We start from the raw sequence: 22936 nt of genomic DNA, 5'->3' as shown, positions 1-22936 counted from the left end.
GGCTTGAAACTTAAAGGAAGCAGTAAGATCAGATTGAATGTGTAGTGAAGGGAGACTTGAATGCTGAGTACAGTTGTCTTCTTCGAAGATGAGAAAGCCTCTGGAGTCTTGTCTAGAAGCTTGAAAAATGCATTGACTACTAAGAAGAGTAGGTGTGGAAGAAGGGCATGGAGAAAGCCCACAGTGCCATTGAGTGAGGTTTCCAAGAGCCTTAGCCAAGAAAAGCCAGATGTTGTCAGTAAATGCTGTTTTCCAAGGGTGTTTCCAATGACTGTGCTGTCAGAGTTTCTGGGGAGTATGAATGTGCAGAGGCATATGACTCTGATTATTGAACTAGTTTTGGTTCCACAAGATAAAACTAGTGTGAGAGCAAACATCTGCCTTAAGACTCGTGGTTTTTTTTCAAAATCAAGTTAGTATATGTACTCAACAAGCACCAAAATGTATTTGTTCATTTAAGAGTTGTTGCAGTGTCTTAGTCACTTAGGTATTTTAACCATTTTCCTTCTTTTCTTTAATTGGAAACATTTGAAACTATAAAAATGAAGGAGAGAATTTGCTAGGTTTTGATGCTTTGTGGTACATCTTTTACTGCGACCGTGTTTTTTTCATGGCTCTTCCTCACTTTTTCAAGATAAGTTTGTTTCGTTTGTCAAGTGACACAGAGGACTTTCCTTCTTCTGTGCAATGTTTTTATTTTGCTTGTTCTTACAATACAAAAGTCCATGTTGACAGGACAGTAATGTCTACTGTTTTCTTTGTTAACCTTGCCAATACTGCAGAGGTCAGGTTTGCAAGCTAATGAAGATTAAAACCAAACCACTACCACATTTATCCTTGAGGTCATGTTACCTGTTTGATTGCCTGCAGTGGCACAGTAGTCAACTCCAAAGTTTCTTTCAAGCCTCATTTTCTTTAAATGAGGCTCATTCACATTTCTAAATGAAATGTTATTGGAATGCATTGCAGTAGCAAGAAGACTCAGTCAAAAAGTCAGATTTCTGTTTCTGTGTAAATTTTTATTTGGACTGTGTCACTAATGGAGGGAGAAGGAGGGGGGTTGACAAAATAATACCTGATAACTAGATAGTTTTCCACAGGTGTTTATCTTGACTACCAACTTCTATTCCTACAATATATTTGATATGTTGCAAATTTAATGAAAACATAGAAATTTTTATAAGCTGGGCACCTCTGTTTTTCCAGAGACATAAACGTTTGAAGGACTTTATTTACATGTAAATCTGCATGTTAATTGCTGATTGCATGCAAATATACAGTAAATAAAGGTAAATAGGGATCACTGAATTATGTTTTACATATTAGAATGGTACTGTTCTTGCATGATTTTTATTTTGCATGACAATGGTATATGTTTGTATTAGTCTATGTATAACATGTCTTGTGGTTTATGCATGCTGCACTAATATCTGTGTTAAATCTGTCCCCTCTTTATTCAGAGCATGCTGTCTAGGTCCTTTAATTCCAATTATGCTGCAGTTAGCAGCTTTCACTATGGCAGCTCTAGGGATCTGCATGGCAGCCAGGGTAGTGTTGCCTTGAGTGTGGCAGACGGAAGAGGTTCTGGTGTGCACGTTGTTCGAGTGAGTACCTACAGGAGGATATTGCAATACATGGAGGGGTAAAGAATAAACTGTGAGAGGTGTCCTTAAATTGATAGTTATCCTTTTACATATGGAAAATGCTTTCCATAAAAAGAATATAACTTACACACAAGAATTTTTATAGGCATTGAATCAAATACTTTGCCTTCATTTTATATGCTTTAAACATATTGCAAGGCTTTTCAATTTAATGTCATGACATTGAGTTTTCTAATAGGATTTTATAGATGGTTGAACATATTTAAGACTAGTTTAATTGTACATATGTAAATAAAAGATTACCATTGTGAATTTAACCTACGTTGATAAAGGTTTGAACCAAGTCTTATAATGCTTTCTCCTGTCCCAAACAAATTCTGATGGTGTAAAACTATATTGTAAGATAGTTTAGGCATTCAAGAAAATTAATATTTTAGTTTGTAATAAAATGTGAAGAAATTACTTCTTAACTCTGAGCACAATAAGTGATGTTATGTATCCTTAGCGGGCAAAATAAAGTCAACAAAACGTTTCTTTTAACCATATTAACCCTTGCACAGGGAGTCGTTAGCAGTTGTTGACTCTTCTTAACAGGTTATTGGTAATCAAAGACACCTCTGCAGTTGCTACCTTTTTAAATATCAATCAGTATTTTATGGGTGTGGCGTTCTGGCTAGCAAGACTTTCTACATAAACAATGTGCTAATTAATTGAAGAAGATAAAGAATGATAATACCCCTAAAATGTTTTATTCTGGACTTCTTATGAGAATTTGTTAGTCTGAATTGTGTTAAGACATGCCTCTTTACTGCTCCATTCTGTTTAAAGCACCCTCAGGCTTCTACTCCAGGAGACCAATGCCAGGATGAGGTGTTCATTTCAGGACAACAGAATTATTCATCTGCCACACTTAGTCTCAAAGATGTTCCTCCAGACAGCATGAAGAAAATAGCTATGCAGGTAATTATCTATGTGACACCAAGTGTAGGATGTATTTGTTATGATTTGTAAGGATACCTCTTTTATTATTTATGAAGCATGTGCTGGGATAGCAATTGGAACTGGGGCTTATTCAAAATGAATGCCCAGATATTGAAGGTGCTGTAAATGAAATAGCATCCTCTGTTTTGAAGACAAAATAGTTAACTATATAAAGGGGAATAGGTTTTAGTTTTTTGAGCAGAGGCTTTGGAAGAAGAAATTAGCAGCAAAAGATGTAATTGCAAGTGGAAATTTGAATATGTCAAATGAGTTCAGGAAACCCATCAAGCCAATTAAAACTTGTGATCTGTGGTGATGAAATTGTGGTGATAAAACTGTATTTTTAGGAAGCATTCTGTATTTGTCTCTAAGGACCTTCTATACAAATGGAACTTAACTTCAATGAAACAGAATGAATGATTGTAAGCTATTACAATGCATTTCTTTCTATAACTTTGGTAATTTCAGTAGTATTCCTACAGACATTGGATGCTGGGAATTTGCATAGCTGTTGATACATGTTGCTATGTAAATGCTATCGCTGACAGTGTAACAAAAAATATTTTTCCTGTCATGCTTTGAGTTCTCAGAAAATGCAGCAGAAAATTGTGTTAACTGGATGCATCTGCTGAGTAAATAAGAAGCAAAAAACGTATGTATAAACAAATTACTATCTCTCAGGAACATTTTGGTATAAAAATCTCAACAGAATAGATTCTGATGTGTCCATTCACATAGCATGGTTAACTGAAGTGTGCAAATTTCAATCTTTATTTGGACTATTGGGAGTATTTTAGTATCTTTACATTCTATAACTAATGGGGTAATGGTAACAGGCAGAAAAAACCTAAAGAGTGTAGCATTTTTGGAATGTGGGAATCATACAGACTGACTGCTTAGGCCAGGTATGGGTATGAGGAGGCATGCAAGTGAGAAGGGAAGAGGTTGCCCATCTCAACACAGAGCTGCAGAGCTGAATAGTAACTGAAGCTTCAGAAAGAAATGTTGTTGCCTCCAGCATTGTTCCTAGTGATGTGGATTTGAATGCACTATACGTCTTGCCAGTTGTATACATTACTGCTTTACTGCTCTTTGTCATCATTATGCTTATCAAATCAGTGACAGATGTGTTAACAAAAGAATAACTTTTATTGGAAATAGTATTACAGCTTTCATATTAAAACCTTCAACTTGTGTGCGAGTTTGCTCAGTAGGTTTTCTTGCAAAGTGATCACCAAAAGCTGCTTGGAGAGCATATAACTTCTATCTGCTTGCTGTGTGGGATTTTTATTTTGTGTATGATCTACATGGAATTATTTCAAAGTGAATTGTAACAGCGTTCTGAATTTTATGCAATAAAATTGCAGACTGTCAGTCTGCATTGCAACTATCAATACTGCCAGTTGCACTGCTAGAAAATAATGGTTGGGGAAACTCAGTGAGAAAAGTGCTAAAAGCAAAGACTGTCTAGTCTGTTCTAAAAGATAAGCACTGTTTTTCAGATTTGTTTTTAGGACGTCAGAGCTGATGACTATAAGGAAAACTGAGTGTAATTGTACATGATCCAGAGGAGTAGTTTTATGGGTTTTTTTAATGTGCCTAAAATTAAAAGCAGTCAAGTATGAAAAACATTTAAATAAAGGAGTAATTGAGGATTGCTGCTTATAAAATGTATGACATAGAGTATTCATGTTTTATTCAGATACCTTTGACAAACGGACAAATGTGCCAGCCTCAAAGACCTCAGGCAAACTACAGCCAAGTCCATCATCTCCCTCCTCAGTCATCAGTAGCAAGACATCCGTCTAGAGAGCAATTAATTGATTATCTGATGTTGAAAGTTGCCCACCAACCTCCCTATACTCAGTCCCAGTGTTCTCCCAGACAAAGCCATGAGATGACAAAGCAAGAAGTAAGAATAAAATGTGACCTGACAATATGACAACTGTCTATCAGTGGTAGTGAATTGTTAGATTGTTTTTGTTTATTCCCATTTGTCTGTACAGCATGACAGAAATCGTATAGGAATTTATCTCCAGCAGAAGACAGCTCTATCTAGGTGCAATTCTACTACTGAAATCACACTTTCTTTCTAGTTTAGAGTTCTTTTTATTTTTATGTGAAAAGTTTGAGAGATGTGTGCTAGATTAACAGAACACACTAGAAACTTAAGGATACATCTTCTTACTGAGCTAGAAATTTCAAGAACATTTATTGATCATCAACTCATTGTTTATCTAGTAACTGAAAAAATACGAAGTAGCAATACAACTTGCGAGTAATTTGCTTCTGTTCATGGCTATCCAGAATTGTTCAAAACCTTCAACTGCAGAAATGTGCATCTGTAAACAAAAGGCAGGATTAGAAAATTTTAAGCATCTGATGCATTCGTGATGATTACCAGTTTTATTTATGATAGATGTGGCTAAGTAATTCTTACACAATTTAATAGCTCTTTAATTGTGTCAACCTTCTTTCTGCTCTTGGACATGGGAAGTTTCCTCTGTATGGTTTTGGGAGTTTTGAGAAAATACTGAGAACCACATTTTCATTCTGGGCTAGAATGAGACTGTCTGCTTATTGTGTACAATAAGTTTTGTAGCCAGCCATTCTGGGAGGAGAAAGGGGAGACAACATTGGTGATGCAGAACTGAAAGTGAAATTAGGAATGTGGTTTTATTTTTAAAATCCACCCAAAGATAGAAATGAAATAGGAAGAACCTGTTCTTTCATAGGAGCATTTATATTTGCTAGGGGCATTAAATTCATTTAGGTAATATCAAAATATCTCTGATTATAATAATAGTGATATTGGAGTAATACTAACTTAAAATGAAACATGATGCTGTTGTATTGGAATCTTGTTTTGAATTAACATTATGGGATATAATTCCCTCTTGAACTGTGATAAATGTTTTTTGGGTTTTTTTTCTTTTTAAAGCTTTTGTTCACCTGAATTCTTTAGTAATAACTTCATTACAGTAGCTTTGAATGCAGATTTTCAGACAGTTTATTTAACTTTGGTTTTAACTACTCAGATTCGAGTGAGAATTGACAAGGATCCGGAGCTTGGATTTAGTATATCAGGAGGAGTTGGTGGTAGAGGGAATCCGTTCAGACCCGAAGATGACGTGAGTATTTTATGCTAATGCATCTTAAAATCTTTCTGATTGATAAAATTTCTAGTGTCTAGCAAAGGTAAAACCAGGTGTATAGATATATATTCCTAAAACCGCTGTACTCCAGCACTGGAGGAGTGGAAACTGGGGACACATGATGTAGAAAATCAAAGTGGTAGGTGACCACAGTGGTCACAGGACAACATAGAGGATTATTCCAGCTGAATGTTCATTGCACAGCTGCAGGTATTAGTCAACCAATTTGAGATAGTGAATCAAAGAGTTTACAATGGGGAAGCCTCTTAAAAGAGAACATAATTTAGCCGACAGCCTTATTTCTGGTGGTTGATAATTCATCTTGACATATCCATCTGCTAAATTATAGAAAGGGAGAGCAGAATTTGCCCTTCAGTACTCCTTTAAAAGCAATTCTCCTGGATTTAACATCAGAAAAGGAAGGCAGTCACAAAAGCCATGAGACCTGTGGAATAATACTGAATTCTCTTCTACTTAGGATGGGAAATTGAAAAAATGTTTTGGAATACATCTGTTTCATGCTGCATTACTATTCATGAGATAAGTTGTCAAAAAAATTTACCATCTTTGTTTTTCAAGGGTATATTTGTAACCAGAGTCCAACCAGAAGGACCAGCATCTAAGTTGTTGCAACCTGGGGATAAAATAATTCAGGTACTGTGGTCATCCAATTAACTAGCCTTTGTAATGTATCAGTTCATTTTTAGTTTGCACATTTTCAAAAAGCAGAGTGTTTAATTTTCAGATGGATTACCAATATCTTTTCCAGAAGCATTCTTGTATTCTGGGATGATACTTCCAATTCCATTCCACCTAACATTAGGATATATGATATAGGCTGAAGGATCAATCAGTTGTATGATTATTTTCTAACTCTGAAGATTTTTCATGATTTTGAAGACAAAACAGGCCTAATGTTGTTATTCAAGATGGAAAACAAGCATTTCATTAGGCTTTGCTATAACTCAGTTATTTAAATTGCGGTCATTTCTATACTGTGTTCTGAATAATGCATTGTCTGAACAACATCAGCTTTCCCTCACAACCCATCTCCTCAGCTGCACCTTGCTGTTACATGCCCCTCTGTCCTGCAGTTCCTGCCAGTTTTTGCTGCCTCTCCCCAGGTGACAGGTGAGGCGTGGTCAAGTGCTGGCAGAAACTGCCTCTTAGCTGGCTGCTGTCTAGCTGGTCACAGCATTCGCCTCCTGGCTACCCTATTGGCTACTGGAGAGCCAAGTAGGTTGCTTCTGGAGCCATGGCTTCTGGTCTGCAGCTGTGCAGTTCTTTACTGTAAGAAGTCTGTATCTTTCAGACCTTTTCCATATCAGATTTGTTTGATTTGTCTATTGAATTTGTAAGCTATCTGGGGAGGGGCTAGGGGAGTGGACAACAGGATTATGTAAGCCTTACTTTCTCTGGAAAGGTAATGGGCCAACAGAACATTTTAACAGTGCTGTACCTACCGTTAAAGTTGCAGAACTTGTTAGTAATTACCCATTATTCACCACATTACTGGTTTGAGAATGTTGATAGTGTTGACTGCTGCATTTCAGTTGTCTTAAAAAAGTGACCACTAGTATCTCAGTTAAGCCAAAACATCCTGTGAACAGTTTTCTAAAAACAAAGCCAAAGTGAACACAGGACCTAGTCCTTTGAATGAAAGATAAAGCCAAAAAGCACACAAGAGAACTAAACTGAGAAGTTATTCAATGTGAAAGATGTCTTGTTTTTGAGCATGGTGAACAATTCTGGGCTTGTTCTTCCTCACTGGGATGAGGGAGGTCTTAGTTTTTTTAGTGCTTTAGATGACAGTAAGGGATGAAGGTAGCCCTTCAAAACACTGTACAGAAGCAAGAAGCACATTAAACCTTTGAAAATACTGATAGCATATTTCTTATTTATAGAGTGCAACATGTGTGAAAGGTGACTTTTGTTGTAATGGTTTATTCCTGTCTTTATTGAATATCGTTTACCTATGTGACACTTATGATGATGTTTCCTTTTGTCATGCTGGCACTGCTTGGGTTTTGCTTTTTGTTAAACGGAGAATTAATAGTTTGAAAAAGAGCTGAAGCAGAAATTGTATTTGTGTGTTTAGAAAATTACAGGCTCTTTCATTTCTCGTAACTCAGAATATTTTTAAATTGAACAGCACATTGTTTGTTGATGGAACGACAGTCCTACTCTATCTTGTTGCCACTTAGACAACTGCTATAGCTTTTGACTATCATCTCTCTCAAAATTACTTTGCTGTAATTCCTTTGCTTTACTTGATTTTGCAGTGTTCTCCATTATTCTTGCAAATTATTCTGAAATTACACAGCTGAGGCACAGAGCACACAACCAGTTCTGTCTCCACAATAAGGGCAGCAGGTCAGGGAGAAAGGTGGGATGCCCAGATAGAAGAGATAACATTTTAAACTGGAGGAGTCTTATTCTGCAAGACTTTACCATCCAAACTGAACATGAATTTGAAGTGGGAACCCTGAGAATCTGAACCATAGCCCCATTTTCCCTGTGTTAGGCCACTTAGGCCTTCTTCTGTTTACCAAGCCAAACCTGTCCCAAGAACGACAGTGTTCACTGTTATGGGAAAATTCAAGCTGGGAGGAACCTTAAGAGGTCTAAACTGGGATGTATAATCCGTGCTGCACTTGCTTCTTTGATTAGGCTGCATTAAGGCTGATGTCTTATTACATGTCTGATATTAATGATTTAAGTTTTCTCTCTTGGATATTTTCAGTACTTGTGGGGCAAAATTCTTCTAAGGCTAACACAGAGTAGTTTAGTTTCTTGTAGCATACAGGTACATGTTTAACTGTCATCAACAATACAATCTGCAAATCTGCAGCGTTTTATTGTCTGCATTCATGTAGAATTTGGTAAAACTATGTAAAGTAACGTGAAATATGAGGTGTATTCTACTAATATGACATGTGAGAGTGTAATTTTCAATTTTAAATATTTCTTTTTTAGGCTAATGGATACAGCTTCATCAATATTGACCATGGTCAAGCAGTATCTTTGCTAAAGACTTTTCAGAATGCAGTGGAACTCGTCATTGTGCGAGAAGTTTCTTCATAAATACTGTGGATTAGGGGAAAAGCCAGCAGAATTCATTAAAGGACTTAAAAGAAACTGAATATTTTGCCTATTTTTATACATGAAAGGAACTTGAAAAGAACTATGATCAAAATTTGTACAGGATATACTGAACTTGTGGTTAAAGGGGAGAAAAACCACTGTAAAGAACATACAGGAAATCATTTTGGAAATGCATATGGTGAATAAATTTGGTTTTAAGCATTATAGCAATCTAAGGATCACTCTTCCAAGAACAAACCTGTGTTGTTTTTTTGTACAGATGGTAGGTTTATTTTTGGATAATTCATACACATTACTAAACTTTGTGCAAGGCTTTATGAAGCCTTGGTTGTAGCCAATGGACAGATGGCAGGGCTGTCTGTCCTGTAGCTGTTTATTGCCTTTATTTTTATTCACCAGATGTTAATGTGTTATGCTGAAACCACTTTGTTAGATATGGACAGGGGATATAAAATGTTGGCTTTGCTATGTGCACATTGTATAGATGAATGGGTAGATGGAAGGTGGTGCTGGTTCGAGAGAACAAAGGTCAGGCAAAACAACTATCTGCTATCTAAATCTGGAATCAGGAAAGAAGAAGTGTTTAGTTCTGGAGTGTACGTCTACCAATAGAAAATGCAATAAAAGCTTATGGTGTTTTTTAGGAAGACTGTAACTACACATTTGTGATATTTTGCAGAATTTGTTCTTAATGTAGTCGTTGAATATTCATTTGCCAGATGTGATTCATGTTTAGTTGGTTTTCTTACGTACATAATTCTTTCAACTGTACTGTGGAAATGTGCCCAGAGGTTTTTCTCTGCCGTGAAAATTCCCAGTTTTGTGTGAATGGTGATACTTTAATCTTTATAAAAAGTACTCCATTTTAACCTTATCAAAAATGAAACTGAAATGGCCAGTTTTTAAGGTTGTTGCCTGTAATACGTATTTAATCACACACGAAGTAAATGATGCAAGAAGGGTTATGAAAGTCATCTTGATTTTGTTTGGCCTTGGCAATGCCTTGTTAATCAAAATGGAAACCATACGCATGGAGCTAGGTAACCAAAGCAAGTTTGTGAATCTTTGAACAGTGATGGAAAATTGCTATGGTGAGATGGAGAGCAAAGGGAGGGTGTACTTACGACCCACCGGCTGGTAATGATGTTTCTTAAAGGGCTGTTCCTACAGGTAACATTAAATGTGAACTAGACACTTCAGAGTCATTAAAGGGTTTCTAACTATATTAATGTAACAGTGATTTACCACAGGCTGCCTTTGTTCCTTATTACTGTATAAAATATTCAGTTGTGCTTCTATTAATTTTGTTTACGAGAAACTTTAACTTTATTTTTCTCTTTCTCCTTTGTAATTGAATAGAAACTGCATAATCTGCAGTGATAATTCATACACGGTTGTTATGGACCAGGGAAAAGTGCCATAGGAGACCAATAACTGTTTTTAATCAGGGCTAGTGATTAGCCTGTCATCGGAGCAATATTCAGTTATTGCAGTTCATTTTTTAATTACATATAAGTTGGTAGTTTGAGACAGGTATTAGTTGCTTTTCTTTTTTTTCAACTTGTGTGTACAAAAGTAAGTACTTTTAATAAAGCTAGCAAAAATACCAGTCTCCTTTAGTTTTGGGACAATGAGCTGGAAGAGAGAGGAATTATGCGTAGCTAGTGGTAACAAACAGACAGTACTTTTTAAATAAGCGAACTCCAATATTATTGCACTTCTTTCAAAGATGTTAACTATTGCTTATTGTACTCTGTATAGGTCTAATAATGTTAATTGAAACCCTTTAACTACTCTTTGTATATTTTAATTCTTTTTAGTTGATTTTCAGTAATACTTACATAGAAAAATGATTTTTTTGATATATTAGCAGAAATGTGCTGTATTTTGATAAAATTCACTTATTTTCTGTGTGATGTTAATCTTCAAAGAAAAGAATGAGAAACATAGTTATATAATGGCAGGCTTCAGTGTTCCGCTTCCAAGATGTGTTTTGTTGTTGTTTAGCTTTTATTTTTTTATTGAAAATGCAAAATTTCACATCACGTGTTCATTACTTTTAATCATGTTATTTTTATTGCACACTGCCTTTCAATGGGGATGCATACAAATAAGTCCTAAGTACCTATTTGTTCTATATAACCTGTATCTTTGGGGAGAGTTCAAAAAGCAGAACTGATTCTTTACTGATCTTGGGACTGACTTTGTAAACGTTTTGCAGTACATTTAAATATATCACTGAGGAATTCTACTGTATTGTATTTTGCTTTAATGGTAACAGCAGTTTTAAACATTGTGTCACTTAATTTTCAGATTTATGTATCACGGGAAATTTCTACCAAAAACTGTTTGACTATCGTAGAACTTTAGAAGTAGAGATTTATAGCAAGAGGTTTAGTACTTCTTGTGGAAATACTTGGCCAAAGCTTGTCTTCATTAAATTAGAAAATTAACCATCTAATAAAACATGGATTGTGCTGATTTACTAAGTAAATGTTGGCGTTTCAGTGGATTGAAATGTGTTCATTTGTTCGGTGTCTGTGTGTAAAGGTAAACACATGTCAAACTAGACAGTTTTGCGGAGAGTGGGAGAAAGATGTTTCCTGAACTAGTCCAGCCTGGATTCAGCAGGAGGAGAGACTACATCAGCACTTTTCATTTTGAATGCATCTTAAACTACATTTTGAACAGCATAAACCCCATCAGATGCCTAAGTTACTCAGCATGACAGTGAGTCGATGTGAACTCTATTAACTCTTTCTACTTTTAATTGTTCATTAAAGAATCAGTTCAACTGATGTAATAAAAAGATGAAGTCTCCCACATATTTATTTTGTAAATATTTTTTTAGTTTCCTTTTTTTGACTGGAGATAACAAAATGTGTATATACTTGAAAGCATTCTATAAACACAAACATAGCAATAACACACAGAATCAAACCTTTGATTACTTTGATTTTGTTTAGAAATATTCCCTTGTCTCAGCTATGAACTGTTTTTATTGATCAGCATTTATTCAACATTCCAAATTTTTGTATATAATTAGACTGTTTCTGAAGTAACACATGAAGAATAGATAATAAACTAATGCTCTTTACAGCTGTGTGCAATTGACTTATTTAAGTTGTAGGAAGTGCTCTATGACACCATTTTATTCTTCTATAGTTTCTGTAGAACTCAGTGCTCTATCAGTATACAAGATCTGACACAAAAAATGACACTGTCTGTAATTCTTTAAGAAATCAATAAAATCAACTACAATCACCTTCAAAACAGTTCCATTCTGAGCTGACAGACAGCTACATATGGTGCTGCCAATCTTCAAAGCAAATCCACAGGTCATTTTCTGAAAAGGCTGTTGAAGATCTCTGTTGGTTTTGCTTTCACGTCTTCCACTGACAAAAAATGGGTTCCTTTGAGCACCAGCTTGATCTTTGTGATCTCTTCACCGTAAGCCTCAGTCAGCAATTGAAAAGTGTCTGTCTTAGATTTCTTCTGTTTCACAAGAAACTTGATGTTAACTCACTGCTCACTCTTGCACCCAGCACTTTCCAGCCAAGGGTAGGATAACACCTGTATTTGAACATGTGTCCACTTACTATAAGTGAAGCAATAGAGCTGAGCTCTGTTTCACTGTGACCAGTTAGAACATGTTCTGTAACCATCTTGTTTCTCCCCTCCCACTTTTGGTTCCTGAGCTATAGGGTTAGTCTTGTTCTCTTTTGTTTTAGACCTTGACATTAGTAAATCATTAGTAATGTACATCATTTGTTTCTCTGGCTCTCTGCATCTTGGTTGCCTCCAGGTGATTTCATACAAGACTGGGTTATTCAAAATAAAGAAGTACTTTTGTTAATAGCCTGCAGTGAAAACAGCTAGGGCAGCAGGTGGCTTCTCTCCTAAAGAGATGAGTGGTCTGTATTAGATGCAAACTAAATAGTTTCAGTTACCCAGGGAGGAGGGACTAACTCAAGGAGCAGAGTTTAGAGTGTCTTGATTAGCTTGGTGAGGTGCACAAGGATTGTGTGGTAAAGAAAGTGAAGAGCTAGGCATAGAATTTCACAGGAGAGGTAAGTGGAAGTTTACATTCAGTTTTCTTGGAAATCACCTGACAGTGTGTAACACAAACGATTTAGTCTTTTTCCTTTGTATGTACGGATCTGGCATATCAATATCACTACTTGACTTCATACTTCCTCTACAGAGAAAACTGTTTGTAACAGGTTACAGCCCTGCCCCCTCCTTATTTAAGGCTTTCTGTATCTGCTCCCTACCCAGATTTTTTTGGGGTGGAGGGGGCTGCCCCTTTATTTTTATCTTGTGAGCTCTCTTTTTGAAGATGTTTTGTTGTCTTTTCTGCAGCAGGCTCCAAATTTATTCTTTCACATTTCACACATGTTATTTGTTAGGTATGCCTCACTTGAGTGCAACTGAGCCTCTGGTCTCCTGCTTTTATTTCATAACTCAACAGTTTACTTTCTCATCAAGCATCTGAGAATGCTGGGTCCAGCTCCAGTCCTCTGACTAGAGGCATTTTTTCAGGCAGAAAGTTTTGAGAGTTTTTTTGTTTGTGTTACTTCTGTTACCTCAGATTAAATTTAGTTTTGGCATGTGTACAAAGAATCTGTTGCAGCATCTATGAGACAACCTTGAAACGGGTTCCACTACACCAGATGTTACAACTGCACCATAAAGTTGCCCTTATCTAAAAGACTTTTTATATGAAAAACAGAAAGAGACGAAATAAGTGAAAATTTCTATTTAAGCAGAAAAAAACTCTTACCTAATGATTGTCAGTTTAGTGCTTTGCTTAGGCAATATGCTACCTATGGTCCAGCAGCATGGAGGAATTCTTGGGTGAAGTGTTTAAAATATGGCTAGAAATTGTTCACTTGCTATAGTGTCTAAATCTATCTTGGCTAGTTTTACGTGATTTTGTTATTTCTCACAGTGTGTAATTGGAGCCATATTTTGTCTTGAATAAGGGCACTATTTCAGAAAGATTTCCCGATGCCATGTATTAGAAAACAAAAAGAATCAAAACCCAGAAGAAACCTGTTCTCTGAGTCTTTATTCAATTTTTGCTTTTCAGTTGGCTGAGAATGCATAAAAAAAAAAAAAAAAGCCTGTCATTAGTTACAGGTTTTGGATTTTTCTTCGGAAAACTGAGTTTCAGAACCTGTCCTGTAAGATGAAAAAAACAAAGACAAATCATTATTGCAATAAGTGCTCTAGCTTATACAGCTCAGCGTAGATAACTTCTGTCTTTAATTCCTTTTATTGTTCTTCAAGTTTGGACCTAGAGTTCCTTGAATACTTTTTTGTAAGCATTGCTGTACCTGTGACAGGACTATCAAATAATGCTGTCCCCAAGTGCTCTGCACCATGGGAGAATCTCAGATCACACAAGTGCTCTGTTTCTGTGTTTTTCAGGAGGGGTTTCACTTTTCCTGAGAGGATAAACCTTTACGTTTCTAAAATGCCTTCAACACAAGACAGAAAAAAACTGTTGCCTTGAACAATTAATTAGGTAATGCCAAATGAAGTTCTGCCTCACAACCTCCATTTGAAAGCCTCACCTTATGCTACAGCAGATAATTTTGGAAAATCTGGGTTTGTCTTTGCTTGCTTCACAAAATATTATCTGAAGTGACATCTTTTATACAAGTATTCTCACTCCATTTGTGAAATTTTAGGAGTATGTTCACATTTGTCAAGAATGAACATGAAATGTACTTAGCACAGCAGAGATCTATCTGTGAGGCAGCTGCATTGTGGCTTAGGAACCCATTGTTTTTAATTCATGTTTTCAGCAAGTAAGCAGTAAAATGCGTGATTTAATTTTCTGTGATGTAACTCTGATTCTCCTTATGATTATGAAAACTAAAGACAACTAGGGATGATAGTTAGAAATGAAAAAAAGCCACTGGAAACTGATAAAAATGAGTTTCAAATCACATTTCACATCATGTCCCTGTAGTTTATTTTTGTTTGATGAATTAAGCTTTCTGCAGCTATCCATGCTTTTCATTCAGTAGCTGAGGCTTTCAGGTTACACACAGGAGGTGCACGCACAGATTCTATACAAACACTCCAATAATGAAAATATTTTTAATTTCTAGACACATTTTTGAAAGAGGCATCTAAGGATGATACGATTATTTGACTGTGAATCATGAGTTACTACATTCTGACCCCTCACTTAGTGAGGTAGATCTTATCTCTCCAAGCAGACATTCACCCTCAAGGAGTGTTGAATGGCAACAGAAACCAGAACTGTGTTGCTGGTGCCAGCTGTGTGGCTACAGCTGATGCTCAGACCCCGTCGTGCCCCTGACCATCTCCCCTCAGAGACTGGGAGTGACAGATCCTCTCCTGGTTTGCCCTGGAGGTGTTGCTGGTGTCTGAGATATGGTGTCAAAGACAGCACCTTCCAGCCCATGCCTGACACTGATGCTTGTGGTTCTGCTAGTGACAGACTGCCCAGGTCTGCGCTGTGGTGGGGCTCCAGGGCCCTTAAAGCTGCAGCGTTTATGAGGAGATCCCCCCTCTCTCCAACCATGCACTGCCTGCTCACTCTCATCTCTCTTCTGCTCAGCAGTACAACTCCAACAGCAGAGCACCCCCTGCAGGAGGGGCCCCAGGGACTCCGTATCCACAGTTCACTCCCTGGCAACAGCTAGAAGGGTGGCAGCATCGCCCTCCTGGAGCAGCAGCAGCTTCAGCAAAGGCTCAGGGCAGCTAACCATGCTCACTAGAAGCGGCAGAGCTTCCCCAGCCCCGTGTCTTCCCTTCCCTTGTACCTAGCAGCAGCAGGTATCCTCAGGTTACTTGGAGGGCTTGCAGGAGTCTCCCTCTCTTACCGCATTCTAAGACATTAATTTCAAGTACAGAATCATCCTTCCTCTCAGTCCAGCCCTCTGGCACTCCCTGATTTCTCTGCCTTCTTGTGTTTCCTTTTCCTGATATTGTCTGCAGGAGCATGACTTGTATTTCCATTCTGCATTTTAAAATATTGTTTTGTATTAAGGATAACAATTATAGAAAAAGAAGCAAATTATTTGTCCTAAAGCAACAGAAAACATGAAATAAGCATTACAACCTACATATTTTAGACCACATCAGAAACACTCTGCACAGGATTTCAGGCTTTTCAGAAGGACGCTGCAATTATCCTGCTTAAGGGGAAAAATCTATTAAGTAGCTATGGATAAATGTTACTGAGCTGTGAAAGGTTCCACTGACACGTAGCTTGTAATGGCAGAGTAAGGACGCTTTCAGCCAATCCCGTTTATGTAAATACCTTACTAAAAGTTCTTGAGACCTAATTAGAAGATGGAAGAGAATGAGTATGATGTGACTGGGATGCAAGGGTCCCAAGATAGCTGAGAACAGTTTCTGCGTGGCCTGAACTTTTTGAGCATCAGGAACTAAATTTCTGATGGCAGTTGTCCACAACATCTGTTTTTGCAGCTGCATCACACAAAGGGCAATTTGCCTCTGCACTGCCTACATTCCATGCCTGGACATTGCAAATTGTTGAGCTAAGTTTCAACATTGTCCAAATTAATGATAGAACTATGATGGAATATTAATTCTTGTTTGCCCAATGTGGAAAAACGGAATTGGACAAACTCCTCACAACTGTTCCTTAATAGAGAAACTGGTAGCAGATGAACCACATGCTCTACAGAGAAATTATTCAATTGCTGATGATGATTTGTGAAGGAAACTCTGGAGAAGGAAAAAAACCAACAAACCAGCAAAAACAGGGAAAGATTTCTCCTGAATTATAAGTATGCTCTGGCAAAATATATGATTTGAAATTTATTGTGCAAAGACTGCTAACGTCATAACGTTAGCACATTTGATTGATTTTTGTCTCCAACACTTCCACTCACAACAGAATAATCAACAACTGGTTTTGAATATGGAGAGGGTATTTTTTGCTGAGAACGTTCTTGCCAGAAGTACTTCAGTTGAAAGCCACAGATCCTCCACTGAGAAACTGAGGTTTACTAATAAACATTGAAATTGACATCAACAGCTTGTTAACTGATGAAATACTGAGTCCTGGGAAAAAATAAATAATCATGTAAAATCTTCTTGTTTGCTAACTGTAAAGAGAAATGCCTGATGAGGTTAGAGCTGCTGCATGCAAGGGTTAGAAACCATGCTGAAAAACCTTCAAACAATTTTTTTCTGATTCATGTTAATTAAAAAGGTTTTTAAAAGCTATTTCTTTCTGCTGTTCATTTAATTGTAGTTCGTAATTATTCTAGCATAGCGTTAATTGTGATGTGTTTATATTTTAAGACATCTTAAGATATCAAAACATCATAAGATACCGAAAAGATTTTTCAGTATTAGTATTACTGAACTTGATTAGTTTTGCAATAATGTCTATTTATTTTTATATAACTTTTATATTTTTTATATATATAAATATATATTTAAATATTTTTATATAATTGTATATATATATTTATAACTTTTCAGACAAAATGTTAATGTTTAGTTGCATTGAATTATGCTTCAGTATGTTTTCAAAGGTCCCAATTATAAAGCTTCTAGTTTTTTTATTGTGAGTGGAAGCCTATATTCTGATGTCATGAAGGAGGCTGAGAACTGCAAGTACTGGCAAAGGATGACTGTGCCCAGACCTCCTGATCTTGTCAAGCAGCTGGACACCCGGTTAGATGTCTAAGTGTGCAAGTTACCATTATTCATGCTTTCTCTGAATAATTTGGTTGACTGATATAAGCCAAACTGGTATATTTTTCTAACTTAACGCAAAATAAGTATGCTTTCAAATTCAGCATGTGAGAGGAAATTAAAACAGCCACTTTCTCTGCGACAATATCTGGATAATCAATAATTCAAAACAATATCCCCAAACAGAAAACTTACAATTGTGATTTTTTTCAGCTCAAGGTGATATTATCCAGCTGAAGATAGAATCATAGAATCATAGAATAACCAGGTTGGAAGAGACCCACTGGATCATCGAGTCCAACCATTCCTATCAAACACTAAACCATGCCCCTTAGCACCTCGTCCACCCGTACCTTAAACACCTCCAGGGAAGGTGACTCAACCACCTCCCTGGGCAGCCTCTGCCAGTGCCCAATGACCCTTTCTGTGAAGAATTTTTTCCTAATGTCCAGCTACTCTACTGCTGTGAATGAGTTTTTAGACAAAAATGCACTTTACAGAGATGAGTGGCAAGGTTACCCTATTGCTTACTACATGGAGGAAACACATGGAGGAAAAATCTGGCTAGAATCAATCTGGACTGATTTCCATGGAGTCTGGGGATGGAAAAGAGTAGGGGAGACCTGTCTGCTATGGGGCATAAACCCAACTGCTGCTGGCTTGGCTAAGCGGGGTTCAGTGCATCCACCCCTCCTATGAACCCCAGTTCATCAAAACAATATGTGTGATGAAGGTAATTTAACTATTGCACCCCCCTCTCCCCAGCTCCCCCCCCAAATCTGACGGGCAAACTGGAACCCTGTTTGTGATTCAGGTCAGGCACCAAAACAGAAAGGCCTGTTTGGACAGTTTCTCCACTATATGTGAAATAATTTCTCTTTAGTGGGATGAAACTTTCACATCCTACATGTATCTAAACTCCTTGCCCTGCTCCTACAAACTCTGGCTGGGAGACAGAGGAAGTTCTTCCCACTGGATTCCAGGATTTTCTATCCAACTCCTTTGAACTACCTTGTTCAGAGAGATATTTTTGAGATTTAAAAACATCTTCCCTTTACATAGAGTTATGTGCTGTCACTCACAGCAGAATGAACCTCACAGCAAAGGAAAAGGAGTCTTTTCATTCCTCCAGAAATAGCAGGGACCAGCCTTAACAGTTCCAATAGCACGTCCTTCTAGAAAATCAGCAAGCAGCACGTCTCCCAGCAGACACTCAATCACATTAAAAAAAAAAAAAAAAGCTGAATTTTAACATTTTCTTGTCCTTCTCCTACACATATGTATTCACACATACTGATTCTAAAATTATACCCTAAAACTGATTTTTATACAGCTTAAAACAAATTTTTGAAAACCTCCTTTTTAAGAAGAGATGCTTCTGTAAGCCAGGCAGTGTTGTCTGGAAAACAGATACTAGATATCATGAGTGGCTGAAGAAATGCTGCCCTGAAATGATAACTAGACACAGAATCTGTTCTCAGATCTCTCTCTCACCTGCTTTGGTGCTTTTTCCCAGTCTGTAAACAGTGGTGATAATCTTCCTTTGTAAATACGTGCTTGAAGATTCAGAGATAAAAATAATACCTAGATACTATTGGTTCTCAGCTAAGTCCCTCATCTTATTTCAGAGTAAGTTTAAAAAGAATTGGAAGCTGAGAAAAGACACTCCATCTTAGATTTAAGCTGTTTTACGGGGACAAGGGGAACTTCCTCATAAAACACACTTGTATAGCTGCTAATATGTCTCTTATAAGTAATACTTCTATGCTAAATACAGCAATCCTTGCATTTTTCACGTGTTTGCCATAAAACAGATAAAAAGCAGATGCACAAATCTCGCAGCTGTTCCAGTTTTCGGATGCTGGTTTGTACAGATGACTGCCATCCAGAGGCAGGAAGTTTGAAAGGATTTCAGCTGCTTATGTTGGTTATGCAAAGTTCCTCCATGAACCTCAGTATAGGTAGGATTGTAAGATTTCTAGATCAACTTTCATCTGGGAAAAACTATCACTACAGAAATTTTATGCTAGAAACGTATTTTTATAATTTTTCTAGGTAAGGATTTAAAATTGGTCTCACAGTTTGTGGAAAAATAGGTCTTGGTAAATGCATTTTATATAATTTTTGAGATTACAAATTTGGTAGGTTAGGGATTGCTTCACAAAACTAAGATTTTGTTTTCTCTAAGATGTCTCCTTCTACTACACAACAATCTTCATTTAAAAAATATTATTAAAAAACCCAAATTGTACTAAGGCATACACAAAAATAGAAAGCAGCTACCTGATGAACCAGAATGGTATAGTGATGAAAAGGGGGTGTAAGCAATTTCTAGCATTTGGGAAGAACTATGGATTTTTCAGAGCAGAATGAAGCCAATTGCCCATGAAACACTGCAAAGTTAATATTTTCTGAATTGTCTGTATTTGAAAGCTAGCTCAAGTTAAACTGAGGCGTGAATCTGACTGCATTAGACATTTCAAAAATTCTACTTACATATGCAGTTTTATTCAAAAATAAAATGTGATGAAATAACTGTGGATGTAGGCAAAACATACACTCTTGTTTTCATGCTAACCGCCTACTCTGATGAGAAACAGTTCATACTACCAGAACTGAGGTTTTGGCCACAAGCAGAACTTGGCAAGCATCTCTGTGTGAATTTATACACTCACTGAAATTCCTGACTGATTACGAGAAGCAGCAAAATATCCCGACCTGGAGCATGTGTCTGGGAAAAAAACTGAGAAAATTAGAGTATTATCAGCAGTCAATCTGAACAGGCAGCCTACTATGAGTAGCAGGAGGAAACTGGCATTTGAAGATGATGCCTCTTGTTTAATTCACAAGAGAAAAAATATTCTGTTTCCTGCATTCTGCATCACCCATCTGTGCAAAACAGTGGAATTTTAGTTGTATGATAAGGCAAATGTCATAAAGTTACTGTCAATGGAAACAAACTTAAGTAGCAGAAGCTATACAAACATACTGGCTTTTAGTGGCATTCTAGCAGTGGTTGTCAAAGAACATTCAGAAGAAAAACTATTTTTATTTGGATCTCTTCAGTAGACTGATACACATCTATTTTAATCACTCATACACTGAAAGATTAAGTTAAACATATGAGTTCACAACCTTAAACAAAAAGTACTATACTGAATACAGCTTGAATGCTTTAATGAGAACCAAAGATGCCAGCTATGGTTAAAAGATGACAGACTTTAAAACATACTTGTACTATTTACTCAAATTTTTCTCAAAGTTTCAAAAAGATGTTAATAGTTCCCTAAATTCAAACTGTGCTGTGCAATGATTATTTTAATCTTTGGGCAATTTTTTCCCCCTAAGGACTGCTAGTTTTTTTTAATTTATTTTGAGTTCAGTGAATAAAAAATAGAACAAAGAGTGTGTTGTTTAGCATCCTGCATATGTATTAATGCAAGATGATATGTAAATAGCCTACACTGAAACATCTTGCATTCTGACAACCAAACTCAGATAAGAAATCCCCACTGAAAGGAATATCAATCATATGACCATCCTATGACCACGTGGGCAGTTCTTTCCTGAACAATGTACCTATCGGTCTTTCTTTGTTGAATATTGTTGAGCATGTCAGGTGAGTAACAGGTGCTACAAACTGCACTGGTGACTGAGAAAAATCTTAAGCAAATGGTAAAAGTAAATACTCCGACAGATACAACTCCCTAAGATTATGTGATCTTGCTGACAGTGAAGCAAATTCATTGGGATTTTCATCTATGCACAGAAGGTTTCTCAGGCAAAGCATTACAGTCAGGTTGGCAACATGCTTTATGTTCTATGTGCTGCTTGCTGAATATGACGTGTTTATACAATCCACTGAACAACTCTTTGTAGCACTGTTTGCCACAGCATTAACTGGGAAACTGGCAGCTAGGCTTGACTTGCAGAAATACTGTTTGTTCTTAATCACATCTTGGTAAAAATCAGGTATTGTTCCTTTCTTTTACAGGAGAAGAGAAAACCAAAGAAATTGTTCACGCTTGTTCTCCTATTTGAATTAGCAACACTAATCTTACTTGTTGACCACATTCCTTTCAAACATGCATAGTGTATTTTTGGATGAATTATGGAAAAGATCACTGAAGTAGTTCAAAGATCTTGTAATATACGTAAAAAAAAAATCAAAGAATGAAATGCCCCACCAGCTGTAATTAGTAGTTCTGCACTGAATAGACATTCTGAGCAAGGTAGCATTAATACAACTCTGAGAACAGAGACTCCACAACCTCTCTGGGCGGTTTCAGCAGTCAACCACCCCCACAGATAAACAGAGGTATTTTTCTTATGTTCTATATTTCAGTTTGTGCCCATCGCTTCTTAGACGTGGCTGAGAAGAGCCTAGCTGTCTTAGTTACACTCTCCCTTCTGTTACTTATTAACAGTAAGTAACCTCCTGAGCTTGGAAGCCCAGCAGTGGACACAGCACTCCAGATGTGGCCTCACCTATGCCAAACAGAGCAGAGGGCACACATCACCTTCCCCAGCCTGCTGGTGATGCTCTTGTTAATGCAGCCCAGTGGGCTGTTGGCATCCTTTGCAACAAGGATGCATTACTTCTTCCGGCTGAACTTGTTAAACAGGATCCCCAGGTCCTTTTCTGTCAGCCAACTTTCCAGCCAGATGGTCTCCAGCATGTACTGGTGGATAGGGTTATTCCAGCCCAGGGGAAACGCTTCACCTTTCCCACATGCTTATGTTGCTCAACAACCTGAGATGCTTGTCAGCTCATTGCTCCATTTTTTTTCAGTCACTCTGAACGGCAGCCCACACACTCCAATGTTTTAGCTGTTCCTCTGAATTCTGTATCATGTGTGAACTGGCTGAGGTCACACTATGTCCCACTGTCCAGGTCATTAATGAAGATATAAAGACGACGTACAGTATTGTACACAATATTGACCCTGGGGTACATCACTACTCACTCATTGCCAAGTGGACATTGTGCATCGGTGATCCCAATCCTTGAAGCAGGGCAGTTCCGCCAGCTGCCAATGCACCTGACTGCCATCTCATCTAATCTGTACTTTATCATTTTGTTTATGAGGATGTTGAGGGACACAGTCATAAAAGCCTTGCTAAAGTCCAGACAAACTGTTCACTGTTCGCCCCTCATTCACGGAGCCAGTCACCTCATTGCAGGTGGCTATCAGGTGGTCAGGCATAATTGTCTCTTCCCAAGTCCATGCTCACAATTCGCAGTCACCTCCTTGTCCTTAACATGTTTTAAAACGGCTTCTAGGAGGATTTGCTTTGTCACCTTGCTGGGGATTGAGGTGAGGCTGACTCGCCTGTAGTTTTCCAGATGATCCTTCTTGCCCATTTGGAATCTAG

General features: G+C 37.4%; 1 protein-coding gene across 4 annotated transcripts in view; it reads left to right on the top strand.

Moving 5' to 3' along the window:
* The window catches only part of ERBIN (erbb2 interacting protein), a 117786-nt gene extending 105724 nt beyond the window's left edge, over window positions 1–12062 (top strand). For 2 of the 4 annotated variants that reach the window (XM_069879849.1, XM_069879846.1), the window contains exons 22-27: window positions 1461–1604; window positions 2433–2564; window positions 4288–4497; window positions 5624–5716; window positions 6320–6394; window positions 8717–12061. In XM_069879849.1, the coding sequence (XP_069735950.1) occupies window positions 1461–1604; window positions 2433–2564; window positions 4288–4497; window positions 5624–5716; window positions 6320–6394; window positions 8717–8824 (762 nt within the window). In that variant the 3' untranslated portion in view covers window positions 8825–12061. Of the gene's footprint in view, window positions 1–1460; window positions 1605–2432; window positions 2565–4287; window positions 4498–5623; window positions 5717–6319; window positions 6395–8716 lie in introns of all 4 variants that reach the window. The other 2 variants (XM_069879847.1, XM_069879848.1) reach the window with 2 other exon arrangements.
* The last annotated feature ends 10874 nt before the right edge of the window (window positions 12063–22936 follow it).

This window comes from Phaenicophaeus curvirostris, chromosome Z (genome assembly GCF_032191515.1).
Source record: "Phaenicophaeus curvirostris isolate KB17595 chromosome Z, BPBGC_Pcur_1.0, whole genome shotgun sequence".
NCBI classification, from domain to species: Eukaryota; Metazoa; Chordata; class Aves; order Cuculiformes; family Cuculidae; genus Phaenicophaeus; species Phaenicophaeus curvirostris.
The sequence above is the reverse complement of the archived record's forward strand: the minus strand, read 5'-3'. Positions and strand labels throughout refer to the sequence as shown.